Here is a 19,370-nt window from a genome sequence, read left to right on the forward strand (position 1 = left end):
GGGGGGGGCAGGCGGCGAAACAAGAATGAGAAAAGATTTAGCAGCTTCATTCAAGACCGAGAAATGTTGACCCAAGTCGATGATGTGCCCCCACGTTGAGTTGGATGTACATCAACGTACGAGCGCGTGCGTAACAACTCGTCAGAGGTTAACGAGCCGAGACTCGGTTGGGTAACTTGACCTGCTCGGTCACCGCTTCCGTGCAGGGGCAGAAAAGTTAAAGGGGAAAGAAGAAAAAAATAAAAACTAATTTATTGTGGCAAAGAGGAATAGAGAAATAGAATAAGAAAGCGAGAAAGAAAAAAACGGCGCATTTGTTGGTTCTTTGGCTCAGCGGAGACAATTAGCGACGCACCGAGGTGAAAAATGAGATTATTGAGCGAAAGGCAAATGTTGACATACTTCTAAATATATTTGGTGGCTAGCATGGCATGACTTTGCATGCTTTTTACTGAGTGAGTGATTGAGACTTTATTTCAAACACGCACTGCAACGTTCTAATTCATCTCATTCCAGAACACTCGGGCTGAACTCAAGGAGGAAGTGGAAGTCCAACTTCCACATCAAATCAAAAAGATTTTGTCCAACTTCATCAGATATTCCCTTCAAAAAAATACATTTGCAAGTAATATACACACAATCGAAATACCCTCCCCGGTTTGCATGCCAGCTTTTCGTCATGTTCAAACAACAATCCAGACTAGCACCATTAAGAGGAGCCCTAATGAATGACCCGTGCAACTTGACTTTTTTTCCAAATTAGTTTTTAAAAATATCTTTTTGAGAGGGGAATAGAAAACAAGAAAAATTGAACCAATCAACGGGTTTCCATGCTAAGTGAGGCCGCCGCCGCCGCCGCTTTGTTGAAACGTTGACTTATGTTGACTCACTGCTGCCCCCGCAGGACATTACAGAACACTGCCGCGGCAGGAAATGGCTGCTGAAAAGCTCGTTTGGCCCCGTCAAGTCCAAATGATTAATTATGTGCCAAATAAAGCCACAAACGGCATTTCTCCCTATTAAACCTTTGCATTGATCTCGCGGCCGCTACCTGATTTGTCTCAATTTGTCTCCGACGCTGCGCAATTATGTATCGATCCGTGTTAAAAGCCGTGTTGAGCGCTCGCCGCAATCTTTTTGTTTCTATATTTATTATTATTATTTTTTACCTGTGTTGTTTTTCCTCTCGTTGGCAACACTTCAAAATTCATGTCATTTCAAAAGCGACTGGTTTTGAGGTTGCTTTGAAGTGTAATTATTTCGCTGGAAGTTGTGGTCTGACTACTGTGCAAACAGTAGAAGTGGCGTAATCAGTGGCGACCGGTCCACCCGCTACTGACGAGATCTTGACAGAAAATGGCTACTTCAATGATATTCTTTCGCAGTCATGAGAGAATGTATATATACACACACACACACACACACACACACACACACACACACACACACACACACACGCTCACAAAATCCTCCATGACAAAGTAAATGATGTCAATCAAACCCAAACGTCCTCCTCCACCAGCTAACACAGATGCCAGTTGATAATGGCGACACAAAAGCCAAGAAAATGCGTCTGTCTCTTGAGTACTGCCTCATCCTCAAGATGAGGTTGTCGCCATGGTAACAGATGCAAGCACAGCACGATGGCGAGAAAACCCCCCACTCCCATCCTCCGGTTCTTCCTCGGACCTTGAATAGGTGAAGCCGGCACGTCGGTGGACTTGGCTCGATTTGTTGTGTGGATTAAGGTGTGAAGAAAAGCTGCGAGCGCGTTGCAAGACAGACGCCGCGCCGACGAAAGCGGCCGGCGACTTTGACCTCCACAAGCTCAAAGTCAAACCGGGGACCGACGTTTTTTTTTTTTTTTTTTTGGGGGGGGGGGTGTGCCAATAAGCAATCTGAAGAGGGAAAAGACGACGCGAACAACCGTATTGTCTTCGGTCCTGGGGACACAGACACAGGCTTAGGGCTCATCTCATGTATGCACCAACAGGTTGAGAGAAACCTGAAAGATTTTTTTGCCTCTTCCATAAATTGCCAGCCAAGAGTCGGGCGCATAAAAAAACGAACAACCTTCTGCATTTAATCACACCGAGGGACAATTTAGCACAGCGGGGTCCAAACGACGCTTTATTTGTATCTTCCTATATAGAGAAAAGTTCAACGGTATGTAAACAAATGTATTCGTAATGAGGGCCCCGACTTTTTCTCACTCTGCCCTCCTTTGCCTCTTTTAACTAACCTTGCGACCCAGGTCAAATTTTTTTTTCCCCTTGTCATACCGCGGGCCACTGAAAAATGGATGGCAAGCCACTAAATGGCCTCCTGGCCATAGTTGCGACATCCCTTCTTGAAATGATGATGCAACAATTCCGTTAGCTGTCAGTTAATCAGTTAATTTTGGTACATCGACTCCCTCTTTGTCTCATTTGTGAGCCATGGCGGCGGAGCCAAAAAGGGGCCAATCGCGTCCGTGTCCCAACGTTGACGGAGAGACTGTGGATGCCCCGTGATGTGTCCCGCTCGTCCCCCCGTCTGCACTGCGTTCAATTCACATTGACATTGTGCTGCGGGCATCATCTTACGGTGATGCGGCAGAAATCTCAAATTTACACAGCTTTCATCTTACATGCCTGCTGACGGCGCTTTTTTCGGCGCACGCATAAGGACTTGTCCAATCGGGAAAGGCTTTTTTTCTTTTTTTAATCTGCAACGTGGGGGGCGTGCAGAGGGCGGGGCCCCCGGGCATCCACCTCTACCCATAACATGGGCACAACCTCCATTTGCCGCACAGCCTTCCAGTGTACACGGACGGCGGCTTTCATCTCACGCGCACGCCGACGAAGGCTTTCCCCTTGCGGATCATCGGCTTTTTTTTCTTTTTGCTGCAAGCGAAGCGCCAGCGCGGCCTTACTTGCAGTGCTTGTGAGGTCCGCTGAGGGTCTCGATGACGAAGCATTCGCCGCCGTTGAGGCAGTAGGCCAAGTCCTTGTCGTGACACGGCTTGAAATGCTCCGAGCGCAAAGGCGGCACCGTCGGAGACGCTGAAACCAAAACAAAAACATGCAAAAGTCACCTTCAATCAGCAATCGGAAGCGGCTCTCATTTGAACCTAAAAGGGGGAAAAGAATGAAGCGCAAAAGTGCTATTTCATGGCAGGTTTGGACACCAAATGACAATATTCATAACCAAAAATATTTGCCCACAAAAGTTGCGCAAATCTGCTAGCAGTGGCCCAAAATGAAATGTCCTAAAAGAGAAGGGTGGAAGTCCCCCCCCCCACAAATCTTGCCATACTCTCAACAGAATTTTCATAATTGATGTCCATCCCCAAAAATGTTATAATTGGCTATGCGTGCCACAAGATGGCTAAAAGCCTTTTTTATTGTTAGACAAGGCTAAAGCCTGACGAAATGAAGCTCCTCCCATCACTTCAACATGATGCCTCTGCCCCAAGATAGCATCCAACCATTTTTGTTTACTAGTCATAGGCGTGACTTGAGAACCATTTGGGGAAAAAAAAAGAAACATTGATCAAGTGATATGAAAATGAGACATGTGCACTACATACATTGGCTTTTTTTCTTTTTTTTTTTTTTTTTTTATGAATGAAACTCCTCCCATCACTTCAACATTGTGCCTCCGCCCCAAGATTGAAGGACTGTTTCAAAGTGCTCCCCGGAGAAAGGGGAGGCACAAAGGCACCAATTTGCCGGTCCAATTTAAGACCACTGTCCAGTTTAACACCCCCAAGTTCCAGACTATTCTTTTTTTTTTTTTTTTTTTTAAAGACCCATTGAGCAGTGAACAGTTATATTTTTTGCATCTTGCCTGTTTAGGCCACTTTGTTCTCACTACCTGGTCTGCAAACCTGAGGCACCGGGCAGTTAAGGAGGAGCTCAGAGAGGTAAGCCGGGGCCAGGCCATTTCAAGATTTTAAAACAAAGAATAGGATCTTCAAAAGAACTCCATAAGGAGCCAGTGAAGGGATGCCAGAGTGAAGTCAAGAGGGGAGCGGCAGCATTCTGGAGCAACTGGACATGCTTCATGGAGGATTGGCTGTCTCCAAAGTCAAGCGCGTGACACTTATCCAACCGGGATGTGACGAAGGCATGAAGGACTGTTTCAAAGTGCTCCCCGGAGAAAGGGGAGGCACAAAGGCACCAATTTGCCGGTCCAATTTAAGACCACTGTCCAGTTTAACACCCCCAAGTTCCAGACTATTGGCTTAAGATAAGGAGCCAGGGGGCCCAAGTCGGCAGGATGGGATGGTCAAGGGCCGCTGGGACCAACCACCATTACTTCTGTCTACTTTTCATTGAAATTGAAGAAATTCAGTGCCATCCAGGTCTTGATTTCCTCGAGACATGAACAAATATGAAGGGGATGGGGGTGGGGGCTCCGTAGTCCTATTTGTCTGGGACCCCACAGGTGGCGTGGAAACACCGGCGCCTCTGCCGTCAAACGTCAGGCGCGTCACAGTCGAGACCGCGAGGGCTCCGTTTGATCAACGCTTTGGACGCCGGCGCCGGCACCTGGAATGGCCCCGCAGGCAGACGTCAGTCACCGAGCAGGAAAACGGGCCAATTTAGTGGGAAGACTGACGGGGAAAAAGGCAACGGCTGGATCGATACGACATGGGAGCGGGCCAAAGCGGCCTCGCCTTCCCCAGGGGAACCCGTGCGCGTCTCCGCGTGCGGAGAGAATATACAGTCGCGCTTCACATTTTCTCATCTCCGGTCACACATTTTCCCTGCAAGTGATTTGCAAAGACAACGTCGTCCACTGAAGATGAAACGCATGCAGCACATTAGTAGAGGCCCGGAAGGCCGACTTTCCAGGCGCTCGGCAATCACGTTCATCGATACGCTTGGCCCAAAGTGTCAGGCATTCATAAAAATGGGCACATTCAACAAATTGGCACTAAAAAGCCTTTCGCCGCGCATCCAAAGGCACTGAATTGCAAAAGTGAGAATCGCAGACTTCTGAGTTTGCCAATTATCCAAGTGGCGACTTAGTCCTAAAAATTCAAAGCATAAGCCTGAAAACACCCCAAAACATTTTGTATTTCTTCGATCTGCATAAATGAGCTACTTTTTCCTTGAAATGCAACATTTTGCCATTAAAAATCAGCAACTCAACTCAACTCAACTCTGTATTTATAGAGCAACAATGAAGCAATAAATCAGGAACAAAATGGTAGAAGGCACCAAACAGTAAAACGAAGATCAAATCTGCAAGGTTGATGCCGGTGTCCCAATACTTTTGCATATATTGAAATAAACACAGCACACACCCACTTCAGTCAATCAACCAAATACAAGAGTGGGCTAAAAGCATGGCATCATTTCTCCGTTGGCGTCTTCGGGTAGACCAGGAGGCCTGCACTCGTGTGTGTGTGTGTGTGTGTGTGTGTGTGTGTGTGTGTGTGTGTGTGTGTGTGTGTGTGTGAGATGACACGAGCGTGCGGATTTCAGTGTGCTGGTCTCCAAGGGACGGCACACTCTGATAATCCACAGCAGCCTCTGCAATGCAGATGCTTGGCAGTGACACACACAGGCACACACACACACACACACACACACACACACACACACACACACACACACACACACACACACACACACACACACACACTCGCCTGGACCCATAAAGCTTTTGCGACGCACTAGCGTGGACGCCCTGCGGCTTGGCTCAATAAACGGCAGCAACCTGGAGCGACTGGACGCCACTGTGCCGTTTCAAAGACGAGAACGTCATCTCACTGCAGGCGCCGCCCTCACAGCCAAATCAAGGCACATTTGCAGACATTTCCATGACACGGGCACACACACGCAAACACAAAAAAAAAAAAACAGATCAAAGTGTGATACAAAAAAAAAAAAAAAATTATCTCAAGAAACAGTGCTTCAAAAAAAAACACAGGTCGGCCATTTTGGTTCCAAGACGTGATTTTTTTGGAGGAACCCTCCCCCTGTATATTCTTGATTTTAAAAAAATTATTATTCTTTTTTTAATTCAGCCCCTGACGCCGGTATAATATTGCAGCCTGAGATGTGGCAGACGCGTCAATCATGAGTGGACCCACCAAAAAGTCTGAAGAGGTCATGCCTGAACAGACACAACAAGTCAGCTATTTTGGTTCCAAGTGGTGATTTTCGAAGGAGTCTTGACCACAGGGGACTCATTTATCAGAGTGCAGACTTCTAAATTTTGTGCAGACGACTGAAATTTTGAGCGCGGGTAAGTCCAAAGAAATCCGTATTGATCAAAGACGTCGACACCCGCACACTAAATAGTCATGCGTGTTGATAAATCCCCCCCCCCCCGCCCCGTCCAAAACGGCCATGCTCGTGCCCGTCTGGCTTCTTTTGCTTTGAGAAACGCCCCCTATTGACTGCGTCGTAGCAACAAACGCTTTTTTGAATGAAATCCCAAATCACGTAGACATGCTGTTTGCCACTCTCAATGCATGTCTTATCAATAAATGAAAAACACTCCCACCAACGTTGCAAATCACAGTTAAAAATCCCCCCCGAGTTTGTGCTTCTTGCACTTGAATGCCGAAAAAAAAAGTCTTGTCGGTCGCTTCCCTTGATCACCAAGTCACTTTTCAGCTCTTCAGTCACCAAAACACCCAAGTTCCCACCAAACGTTCTCTTCGGCGCTTAAGAGCTCAGGTGCTGATTTCTCACCCAGAGCAGAATGACTGTTGGCCTTGTGATGCAAACGCGAGCTCGCTCCGCCTTCGCGGCAACGACACGCCGAAAGGACCGAGACCGGGATGTCCAGATGGCCCGCGTTCGAGCTTCCTCCTCCGTTCATCAAGCGCACCTCCCCTCAGAAACGGGGGATTTCACGCAAGTTCAAGTTGACATCGCGACGGGCTCATCGCTCTGCAGAGACGCTGACAACAGACCCAAGCGAGAAAATACGCAACCGTGTGAGCTCAGGTTGTGTTCTCATCACTTGAGCTATTGTCCAAGTCCTTCGAAAAAAACGTTCGAGGAGGACGCGGCGACATACTCGAGTCCTGGCGATTTCTCTTCCGAGCCCTGAGATTTGCACGTGGAAGGTACAACGCCAGCGAAGAGCGTGCCTTGCCGGCTTTGCCTTCGAAGATGATGCTCTTTGGCGTTAGGATGCCCAGAGTGAACGGGAATCTCTTGCAGAAATCCAGAGAGAGAGAGCAAGAAAGAGAGCGAGCGCTCCGGAAGACAACCCATTACCAGAAAGACCAGATGAGGTCACCTGAATATCTGCAGGTTCATGCTGAGCTCCAAACTGCACGAAGACCAACAACAAATGGATAAATCAATTGCCAAGATTTTCTTTTCAAGCGGAGTTAATCTGGGGCAATCCGCAGCACACCGCAAAGCGTCTGGTAACCGTGGCAACAAAAGGAGAGTGCTACAAAACTGGACCTGGGCTCCAAAACCAAACCAAACCAAACCCGGACAAACACAATCAGTACATCGCAGTTGACTGGCTGTGAAAGAACAACAACGTTTTTCTTCAGCTTGCTTCCCAAACTGAAGCTGAATATTCCTCAGGCGGGCACAATTAGCATTTCCTCGCTCTCAGTTGCGATTTGCGTCACGGCGGCAACGTGGGATCAGAACACGTGCGGTGGGATGTCTTCGGATTGGAAGCGGCGGATACGAGTCCCGAAACAGACGGCGCATCTGACGGCGCCCGAACGCCGACGCCACCGAGACGCATTCGCGATCTGCACGTTTGTTCACGTTGCTCTTCTCCGCGCTAGCGACTTTGACGGACAAACCTTTTGTGTTTTTTTGACGGCCGTCATGCGGTCGTGTTCGCGCAGCAAGCGGGAAGAAGAAAAGGGAAGTTGCACCCTTGTCAAGTGAGAGCGGAGCTGCCGACTCGAGTCTCCGTCAACACTTTTAGGACGGCCGAGGAAGCGGCATTTACCGCTAACGTTGGCCGACAAAGTCCGCTTTGGCGCCGAAACCCGAGCCGTCAATCATCAGGAGAGCGGCGCGGTAGCCGACTTCTTCCCTCAACCGAACGGCCGCACCTCGATGCTCGCCGCCCCAAAGGACCGGTTCGGGTTCACTCAAGGTCAAACGACAAAGGTGCAGCAAAGCCCTGCGTCTCGACTCCTGCTCCTGACCTCACTGGTTAGGCCACGCCCCTTCAAGACATGTGTCCATTACATACATACATACTATAGATTTTTATGTTTTTTTTTTGTTCCCCCTTCTGGTCAATCCACACGCAAGGTCGGTGTTTCAATTCCTTTCATTGGAGCAAACGGATGTGCCCGACCAGCAAACTGATTGCGCAGTTGGAATTTTTCACTGTTCCCTGCTGGTTTCACTTTCGAATTATTCCTATTGTACAATGTCACTCCCATTGTCGTCGGTAGACCTTCTGAACTTGCCAAAATAACCCGCCCAGAAAAAGAAAAAAAAAGAATAATCAGGCCGACCGCCCCAGTTGCCCTTTCAATGGCGTAATTTGTATCAGGGCCGCCGCAAAGGTTGCGGTCCACGTGACGCGGCGGCAGCTCGTGTCCAAAATGATTCCGACGAGCGATGACGTTGCCAAAATGGTTTGGCGTCTTTTCCGGAATGGAAATGAGACGAAAACAATGGAAAATATGAACCTTCATTCAGTACGCACGCAAGCGTTGTCACACTCCAGCGGCAACAAAACGACACTAATAAACACTAAGCTACAAAAAAAAATTAATTCATTAAAAAACAAAATCAAGTCCCTCAAAATGAAAATTCCCAAACCATAATAACCCAGGTAACCAATCCCTGTTTTTGCCAATGACTTGTCCCCTCAGGTGTCCCCTTGAAGTGAATGCGAGTGTCGTTTTGTTGGCGTTGGAGTGTGACAAAGCTTGCGTGCAGACTGAATGAATGTTCATATTTTCCATTGTTTTCGTCTCATTTCCATTTCGGAAAAGACGCCAAACCGTTTTGGCAACGTCATCTCTCGTCGGAATCATTTTGGACACGAGCTGCCGCCGAGTCCCGTGGACCGCAACCTTTTAGACGGCCGTGATACAAAGTGCTCGATTGAAAGGGCAACTGGGAAGTCGGCCTGATCGTTTTAGGATTAATTTGACCTTTTTTCTAATAGGATAGAAAGATAGATAGATAGAGTGAGGGTGTGGACTGCGAGGTGCCCAGACATCTAAGTTGCAGTGCGAAACAAGGGCGCTATGCTGAATCTGCATCCGGAGGAAGAACTGCTGCTCCATTGAGTGGCGACGGCACGTTTGCATTTGAAGACGGAAGAGCCTCCGTTGAAAAGTCACGTCAAGTTACATCTCGTCGCACTCGCTTGGCCCGCGGCTGTTTGATGTCGGAGCGTAATTACGTTATTTCATTTATGCCGAGTCGGCATCGGGAAACTGCATCCTTGCATCGGCCGGCGTCGGCGTTCGGCTGGGGAAATCACATTTACAAACGCAAACATTTGAAGTTCAGAGGAGACATTTTTTTCCAAGGAGCCGTTCGGAATGCGATAACCGCTGAAGCCAAATAATGACCACGTGTACCACAACACGGCATCATTCAAAAGTTGACTTTTTTTTCGTTTTTTCTGAGAAAAAAAAATCATCAGAACTTTCCAAGAGAAACTCAGAATGTGATTTTAAAGTCAAAGCTGACCAGGATGTGAAAATGTGGCGTATTTAAAAATAAACAAAGAAACAAAAAACACACGTATTCTTGCAAAAGTCAGCCTTTGATTATCATTCTCTAAAAAAAAATCAAAAAGTCGCTGTTTCCAGCCCTTTCATGAACGGCACAAAACCCGTCAAACACACAAAGACAAAATGAGAGCACTCGCAAGGAGCAGAGACAAGATGCTCGCAACAGATGCCAGGCAGCCGAAGTGACCCCGAAGGCTCACGCCCGACACACAAACACTGAAATACGTCCAGTCCTGATTTGACCAAATGGTTCCGATTACCTCCAGATGAGGCGCCAAATGAGCAGGAGGCGTCGAGTGTCGGCAAGGCTGCGGCGGAGTTTGCAGGGAATCCAAAGCCGATTGCGACGCGGGTGCGGCCTTTGGCTACATGTAAACACCTCATGCATAAACAGCCCCTTCCGAAACGTCTCATGGAAAAACATCGCACGCATCGGGAAGCGGCAGGGAGGCGAATCCGCTCGGGTGCGTTTGATTGGCTAATTCGCGCTTCTGTCAGAGGTTAACGTTGTGCTGCGGAGGAGGCAAAACCACAAGAAATAAATACATCGAAACCCACATGAATGGGTGGGAGGGTGAGAAGTGTCCCAATCGAAAGCTTATTTTGTTTCCCTTTTGCTCGCTGACCTCAATTTGTGCGCCGTCGCTGTGTGTTTGTCTCCGCTCCGAAGACAAATTAGTGCACTAGTAAAATGACTATCTCGCTCGGAACATTTCCCCCCCCCCCCCCACTATTGTATATTTCTGCACATTAGAAGAAGAATAATACTACTTGGACAATTACAGTGGTGCCGCGAGATCTGAGTTTGTTTGGTTTTGCATCTCAAAACACTCGTACCTCAAATCATCTTTCCCTATTGAAATGAATGGAAATGCAATTAATCCGTTCCAGCCCTTCCAAAAAACAGGCAAAATATGTTTGACAAAGACATGCGTTGCTTTTTAAGAAGTATGAAACTCAAGAGTATTGCAGAGTTTAAAAAACACAAAGTCATATTTTCGGAAAATGTGAGCCCAAAACAGGTGCAAAGAATTTGCTTTGTTCTTCCGATGGGATGACTGGCGGCTGGCAAAATACAAACCTGGATTTATTCGACAATTTGTTCAATACTTTTGAACAATCAGCCGGCATCTGAAAGGCTCGTTATATGAGATGTTATCAACAAGTGTCTCTTAGCGGTATTAGCCCGCGCACGCACGCACGAAAGAGGAGGGAATATCAGATAAGATCTAATTGAATATTTTCTGCCGCGGTCCACCACGCAACATGACGAGGTCTTATCGCTCGCCCGGAGCCGTGTGTCACACTCTCAAACGCGCGCATCAAAAGATGCATCTTTTGCAGCTGTGTGGCAAGTCATCCTTTACAAGGTGACGTCGCCAACTTCTGGTCACTCCTTTCAACACAATCACCGCCAGTCATTTTCAAAGGACACCTCATCATATTGTCAGCTGTTTTGGAGCATATTTTGGGGAAAAAAAAAAATTGGGCTTCTCCGTTTTTTAAATTATCAGCAGTACAACATGGGCTAGTTTCACCCCAAACTCTGGTTTCTGACCAAAAAGCGGAGAAAATGAGCTTTGCCGGCTTTTGTGACACCTCACATTTGATGGCAAAATAAAAATTTATTTAGTCTCCAGATATGAAAAAGCAAGTTGTCCAACATTTCTCTCCTTCATATTTACACGAACCTGAATTTTACAGACGAGCTCGGCGAGACCTTGTTGAAAAATTTTGCTGGCAGTAAACGGTTGCATTCTAGTTGGCCAATAGCAACGTCCACTGCAGTCAAGGAGTTCAATTTAGATGGAAATTTACCGGAACCGCCCCCCCTACCCCCCCCCCCCCAAAAAAAAAGTCTCACCCCTTCACAACCTGAATTATTAGCATGAGCATTTCTGGATTTTTAGCTGGCGGCCTCGTGATGTTGGCCCTTTGGGAGGAGGCAAGTGTAAATGGATGCTATCCCACAGCAGCGACTGCGTTTTCTTCACAGCTGACCCAAATAATGAGCCGCCACACTCGCTCGCCCGCCTGCATTTGCTAGATTCCTTCATGTGAACAAGACGTATCACAAGAGACGGCCGCTCTTTGAAAAACAAGTGGGTCAGTCCAAACAATGGGAGGGATTCCGCCATTCGGCTCTGGATCAATTGTGGACACAAAAAAAAAAAATAACATGTGAGAGCATGTACATACATGCTACATGTACACACGACATACTATGCACCCCACATGGGTGGAAACATACAACATAGATTAGCGGCTACAGCACATAGGCACTTGAAAGAATGTTACATATGGACTTGCACATTCAGTGCGCATTGCATGGATGAACTTTTTGGCTTGGATTTCTTTTGGTAGGACTGTTTTTTTTTGTTTGTTAAATCATGCAACTGTAAAATGCATTTCTGTATTTTGACATTTGAGTTATATACACTCGATAACTACACGAAGCACTCTGCCCGTGCTCAATTCTTTTTGACCAAGGGCGCCAAATACGTCGATCGTGGACTGGGGAGGGGAAGAGGGGGAAATGGAGGTGTGTGTGTGTGTGTGTGTGTGTGTGTGTGTGTGTGTGTGTGTGTGTGTGTGTGTGTGCGCGCGCGTCATTCATATTTTTTGTGTTTGTGCACATCGCATCAGTTTCACTTTCACAAAAAAGTATTTCAAAAATACATTTTTATAAAAAGGTTTGGAAACGAGTTATCTTACTTTCATTGTTGAAAAAAAAAACCCAGCTTCTCAAAAGTCGACTTTTGATATTCATGCTTGACGGCAGAGTGCTGCTCACTTTGTGCGTTTCTGTTTTATTTCCTCTGGTCCAATGGCAGAGTTGCTTCACGGACAAATCCCCGCTAATCCCAACAGGAAGGAGTCATCCAAAGTTGAAAGTCGGAGGTGTATAATGCTTCAATTAGCTCAATGACTCAGTGGGCGCAAATAGCAAGCGCCGACACTAGTCTCTTATGTCCTGATGAGGATGGAAAAAAAAAAGAGAAAAGCCCAACGTACGTGTGCAGGTTGCATATTTCTTCCGATTGTTTCCGCCCAGCGGAGGCTGGATTTTCCTAGCATGTAATAAAAGCAGATTTGCAAAAGCGCGGCGGGCCGGCGGAAAAAAAAAAACTCCTCCATTATTCACGGCTGTTTGTCCGGCTATATAAAGCCCGGGATTTGGACACGCTGACAAACAGAAGCTCAATTAGGCAGATCGGGTGAAGGGCGCGGGGCGACGCTCACTCGACAGCCCTGTTGGACACGTGGCTTGGTGTTCACGCTTCGCTTTGTGACTCGGGTGTCTCCGGATGCAGAGGATTCCACGTGGGGACTTAGCAAAAGACTCAAAAGAGGCAATTACAACTGCAAAGTCCAATTTCGTTTCAGTACCTATATCTGATCAGGTTGCTCCGACTCGCACTCAAGATCCTCAATCGCTATTGGTGTCGTCATGAACGACCGAGTTCCAAAAAAAAAAAACACGTCAAGAAAACACAAAGTAGCGAGCCATGTCAAACTCGCCCGATTTCATCCTGAGGGCATCCCGCCAATCAAAAGCCACTGACGACCCAGCGTGTTGATTCGCTTTTCCCCTTCCGGGGAGATATAAAAGGAGAAAAACCTGCCTTTGATATGAACTTTTGGAAAAGAGCAAGCAGCGCTGCGAAAAGGCCAGAGCATCCGTCACCTGCCAGGACACGTGACAGCTAACACATCCAAAATGGCGCCGGCGCGAGTGGATGAGAACGGGAGCGGCGCGCGGAGGACGCGTTGGGGCTGTTCCGCTCGCTGCTCCTCCGCGTGCGTCGACAGCGCCGGGCCCCGCGGGGGGGACGCTGCCGAAAGAAGGACACGCGCTCGTCACGCTTGCTGCCAAAGCTCCCAGTGAGCCCCCGCCGCTAAACTCCCCCCGCCCTTTCCCAACTCAAATATCCTCCATTTTTAATAAGACAGCCCGGATGAACTCTGACTTCATACGATGAATGATTCATGAAAAAGCAAACACAATATTGATGCCCCGAGCACAAAAGAAGAGCGTGTGGCTCGCGAAGCCTCGTTGTTAGCATGATCGGTTAGCATGTAGCACATGGCCTAAAAACATTCGGCAGTTTGATTTCGATGACACCTGCAAAAGGGAATAATCTCGGACCTTTTGTGAGTCGTGTATTTCGGTCCGAAAAAGATTCACACTCGCATTTTCAAATCTCCAGTAGCGGCGCTAGCGCTAAGACGACGCCGCCGCCGACGCCGACGCGAGGATGAGGGAGCACCGGTGGAGACGTGCGACTGCTCACATCAACGTCTTCTGTCGCTTCATCGCAAGGCCGGGATTCAAACGTGATTTGTTTCCTCCTGCTTTGAAATGAGATGCAAATCTGTCATATTTGCCTGAGCGCCTCTCGCTGCCTTTAATACATTTCGACACTTTTAATGTCGTCTTACCGGGAGCTGCTCGCTCGCAAGTAAAAATGACTAACATGGGAACGTCCTCATTGTAATAATACCACCGCTCCTCTCTATCGGCGCCGCGTGTCTATTCTGCGGCGCTTCTGGCGTCGGCGAAGGTCGCCAGTGTCTGGAAGGTGGCGGCATTCCGACGAGCGCGGGTCAGAAAGTAGCGAGGACGGTTAATTGCCTTCTCCTGCAGTCTTGCTTGCAGCTCGGAGGGATCAAACGTTGGACCTCCGCCGTCGGCCAAATGAATCCAATTCATGCCCCGCTTGGCCGCTGGGCATGAATTGGATTCATGCCACGCGGCCGTAGCGATTCATTTTGGTTCTGACCAGCAGCGTACGCTGACGAGACTCTTAATTATGTACGCTACCTTAACAAGATCCAAAAGCTGGGACCTGGGAAAAGTCGACTGACACTGTCACAGTTACTTCACAACAAAGTGTTCTCATTTCTACGTTTGTAAATTATTACACTTATAAGATTAATCCAATCATTTTCCGATCCGCTTTATCCTCATAAGGGTCGTGGGCGGGTTGGAGGCTAGCCCAGCTGTCTTCGGGCAGTCGGCGGGGGACACCCTGAACCGGTTGCCAGCCAATCGCAGGCTATAATTTTCAACATAGTAATTTTTCAAATAAATTTGCTTTCCCTACTTGCGGTTGAATTAAACTGAAACTGCTGAACCCGCAACAGACGGTGAAGCTTATTTTGGCCGGTTGGGCAAGCGCACAAAAATACGTTCGCACGAAGTTTCCTCTTCCGGAGTCAGAATGTAAGGGACCCGTTAGCGTTCCGAGATTCCAAGAATTGGGCGTCCTTGTAAAGAACAACAAGTCTCAGTGGAATCAGTCAAGATCAGATTGTTCAAGCTAAGCGGCGGTGCCACAGTGTGATTTTCTTGCTGTTTGGCCATTTTTTTTTCCTCCGCGCGCGCTGAAGCTTCCCGGGGATCATCCTTTTCACCCTGATGATTGCTACCGGAAGTCGGACGCGCCACTCGGCGTCGAAATAAGTTGACGCCGTGGTGCCGAGCCAAGAGCAAAGAGAATGGAAAAAGCCAGAAGGATCAAAATACCGCAAAGCGGAACTGGCGTACAACAGCAAGGTCACAATTACAACGGCACAAGGTCATGATGGACGTTAGCTAATTTAATATAGCCCGCCAGCGCTAATCGGAATACAGCGCAATGCCGACAAGTGGTCAAGGATAGAGACAACCGCCGTTTTTTTTTTTTTAAACGTCAACAAATGGAGATGTCATGAGCACATTCATACATGACGGCCACAAGTGACCCCGCCTGTCGCCTGTTTTTTTTTTTTTTTTTTTGTAATTTACAAGCGTCTTTTGCGGTTAATTAGCAGGCTGCCTTATGGAGGCCACGTCGACGTGTGATTATACAGGCCCGTGCATAATGGATGCTATGCTACGCGCTACATGATGCAAGGCCTCGGGAAAAGATGGAGAAGAAGACCCCCGCCTGCTCCACTTAGGAGGCGGCCATGCATTATTGAGGAGGGTGAGACACACACACACACACACACACACACACACACACACACACACACACACACACACACACACGATGCCACCAACTCATCGAGTCTGAAGTCAGTGAAGGCAGCAGACAGACCAGACAAATGCGGGTGGCATCCATTTTGTTCTCCTCTAAAACACCACTGCACACTTTTCACCACTCTTGAATATTTTGGTATTCGGATATCCCACTGAAAATTCAATCAAATATTTGAATATTTGGTTCAAATAAAAAAAAACAGCAATTTATTATTATTTTTTTTTGCATGGTTAAAGAACAATTATGGGCACAAGAGAAATTAACATTGAATAGTTAATGACCTATTTTTAGATAATCAACATGTTTTGCTTAAATTTGCTTTGCATCGCAGCAAAATATTTTCTTCCCTAGTAACATGAATGACTATGGGGAAAAAGTGACGCCAGAACCACAGTGGCGCTTCTGCAAACCGACACAGCCCATCGGGAAAAGCCTGGTTCAATCAAATATTTGAATATAAAAATTGATCGATAGGAACGGCAACGTTGGCAGGCGACCACCATCCGAGTGTGTCGAGGCATTGCCGCCTCATAAACTGCCTTTGAAACTATTTGGCACTTGCTAACGCCGGTAACAGGCGCCGTACGGTACAATGGCAGCCTTATTAATCCGTTTTTTTTTAAGCGTCCTTCATTTTCGGTGAAACATGATTTCAGCATTCAGTTGCGCTGTTGTTGCTAGCAACCGTTTGTGACGAAAGTCGGGCAGACGAGGCAAGACGGCTGCCACGCCGCAGGGCGCTGCCGGGAACAATTTCAAAACAAAAGCATTCCGAGGCACCGGAGTCCATGTGTGATTTGGTCAGATTATATTTTGAAGTTGGCCTTTCCACCACGCTGGCGGCGTGTTACACAACTGCTGCCGTGGCTGCTTTGACTCTCTTCCCGACCGTCACATATTTTGCTGCATTTAATAGGCCGTTCGTCTCCATGTGACAAAGTCGGCACACCGTGTTATCATTTTCAGCGGGCAGCGACTATTTTACACATGAGGAGTTCTTAAAGAGCTTCCCGGAACACCGCCGCCGCCCTTTCGTCGTTGCGCTCGCTTGCCATGCGGCGCGCAGCCCAGCGGCACTTCCCGTGCAAAATGGAGGACGGAGAGAGAATACGAGAGAGAGAGAGGGGGCACGAGAGGGCACGCGCGCAACGCTACGAGATGCCATCCATTAACCTCCTGATGGAGAACGCCGACGCACGCGCCGGCTACAAGGACCCGCACAAACCGCACAATATGGACAAACGTCAGCGCGCTTCAACGGAACGTGGCGGGGACGCACAAATCCGCGTCACATGTACACAGACGTACGTGCTATATAAACAAACCGCACATACATGTTACATGAATACAATCAGATGCACTTCATGGATGTCAACAAAAGACAAAAAAAAGCGCCCTCAGTGACCCGAACCACTTCATTTTGTTTTGCCCGGTGTGGAAGTCAAAGCTACCGTGTTCAAACTTTATCACGTTCAAATTTGAACTCCATCTTGTTCAAAGTCGTCAACGCTGGTTTGGATTTTGTAAGGTAAGAAAACCTTTAATCGTCTCACAATGGAGAAATTCCCACTTCACAGCAGCAAAGTTATGAGAGGAAAGTAGAAGAAAATCGTACTAAAAACCATCAGCGAGGTACTGGGGCACCTATTATTCTTTTTTTTCGTCGCGCTAACACCGTTCAACTCTCGTTTTCTGTTTAGCTTCTTTGAGCACATTGCTAAGTAGTGAAACAATGAAGAGTTGGACGTGCGCATTCAATGGTTGACAGAAGATCAAAGTAAGTTCACCTCTTGAGGTTGCGATGCATTTGAAGCTCATCCCGAAACGTCACCCCGGTAACTGTACTCGGTGGGATTCGGGTAGCTTGTTATCTCTCGTGATGCGACGGGGCGGCGAGTATCAATGCGCCGCTGAAGTCATTCATGCATTTTATAGGACAAGATGGAAGCAGAGGAGGCCCGCAGAGACGACAACAAGAACAAGTCAATGGAAGCTCAGTTTTGTGCGTGCGTGCGCGCGCGAGCGCGTGTGAATTAGTCACAGCGCTTTCCTCATCATGGCGGATTAGCGCGCGTGTGTGCCTGCTTGGGCTTGTTTAATTGTGTCCGGCGGGAACACAAACTGGCCAAATAACGGCGGCCCCCCCACCAGCGCCTGCGGGGCCGCGCACGCGCTCGGTACAGGCGGCGCCTTTCCGTTCTAATTTCAACGTATTTACTCTTCATCCAAATCAGGTGAACGGTGGAAGAATGGTAACGGCTTATAACGGGTTGTCCAAACTTTTTCGCTTGAGGGCCGCATATGGAAAAATGGAAATTTAAGGGTGGCCACTTTAAAATTGGTCATCTTTTTCAGTCAAGAAAGCAGTTCCGCATCGGTTGTATTGTGGAGTTCATTTCATCAGCCTTCTGTTAAAGGTGAAGCCGACTGTCCCGCTACTTTGGCCCCCTTCAAAAGTGGGAGGCGCAGATGCCGCACAAACCGTTCACCCGATTTCGATGGAAATACCCCCAAATTCAAGCCGTTCAAGCGCATCTTGATGCTGTCATTTCGTTTCTAATTCCTGGTGGTGGTGCTGAGAGCCAAAGAGATGACAAGTGCGTCATGCGTTGCAAAATTGATGAACCTGGTGGCATTTGTACTTGATTAAGCGCACCCCCAACGCCTCCGCCTGTGTATTTTACCGCATCAAAGCCGATATTGTTCGAGACCTTCTGAAGGCATCCTCATTTTTGCGCACTTGAGCTCTATTGAGAGTTCGCTTGAGAAATGCAGCGCGTCGGGCCAGACTTTTTTTTTCTTCAGGACTCCGACGCCTCTATTCAGCGGCAAGGACGGCGGCAGGAGAGAAAAGTAGCGCGCCGCCGCCAACGATGAAAATGATTCAGCTCATGTTCTTTCTCTTCAGGCGTTTGAGTCGTAAACAGCGGCGGCGGCGGCTAAGCGAGCGCAGAGGGCGACTCGCGTGAAAGGAGAGGTCGGCGGCGGGAATAATGCCGCGTGGGGGGAAGGGGGGTCGCTCGTTCGGTGGTAACCAAGCCATGTGAGCACATAAGGCACTAGCCGCTGAGCTAGCTTACACAAACGACCTTCACACGGATGCGACTGTCCAAGATGTGGGTGTGTTGGCATCCATGTCATGCGTCTGTCTTTGTAGCATGGACGAGTGCGTCCATGAAGCGCGACTTTTTTTTTTTTTTAAACAGTCACTTTCTTGTCTCCGGGGTACTCCAGACTTTCCTCCAGAAACAAGCGTGGCGGGTCAATGGAACACGAGGAATCAAGGGTCGCCCAAGTTTTTCCTGTGAGGGCCAAATCTCTTTTCCCTTCTCCGATTTGTCCAAAAAAAGTGTGATGATCGCAAAGGTGTCCGAAAAGCCACACATAACCAAATATAAACCCTTTCTGGAATCTTGACATGAAAATAAATAAAGAAACAAAGAAATAACTCCATTAATGAAATGAATAACACTATTTATGAAATAAATATTAGCCAATCAAGTTTTCTCTTACCTAATTTTTTCATTATTATTCCGTTTTATTTGACAGGGATGTGTCCAGGATTTTTTTTTGGGGGGGGGGGCGCTTTCAGATAGGGCACAGACTGCAGAAGGGTGGAATGCTACGTTCTACGCATGTACAAAAAT

At 47.9% G+C, this 19,370-nt stretch overlaps 1 protein-coding gene across 3 annotated transcripts in view; it reads right to left on the reverse strand.

Annotated features, from left to right (window-relative positions):
• nrg3a (neuregulin 3a) overlaps positions 1–19,370 on the reverse strand; it is a 141,330-nt gene that overhangs the window by 31,745 nt on the left and 90,215 nt on the right. For all 3 annotated transcript variants that reach the window (XM_019860381.1, XM_019860382.1, XM_019860380.1), the window contains exon 2: positions 2,915–3,044. In XM_019860381.1, the coding sequence (XP_019715940.1) occupies positions 2,915–3,044 (130 nt within the window). The remainder of the gene's footprint in view (positions 1–2,914; positions 3,045–19,370) is intronic.

The sequence above is a fragment of the Hippocampus comes genome, unplaced genomic scaffold (genome assembly GCF_001891065.2).
Source record: "Hippocampus comes isolate QL1 unplaced genomic scaffold, H_comes_QL1_v1.1 scaffold39, whole genome shotgun sequence".
NCBI classification, from domain to species: Eukaryota; Metazoa; Chordata; class Actinopteri; order Syngnathiformes; family Syngnathidae; genus Hippocampus; species Hippocampus comes.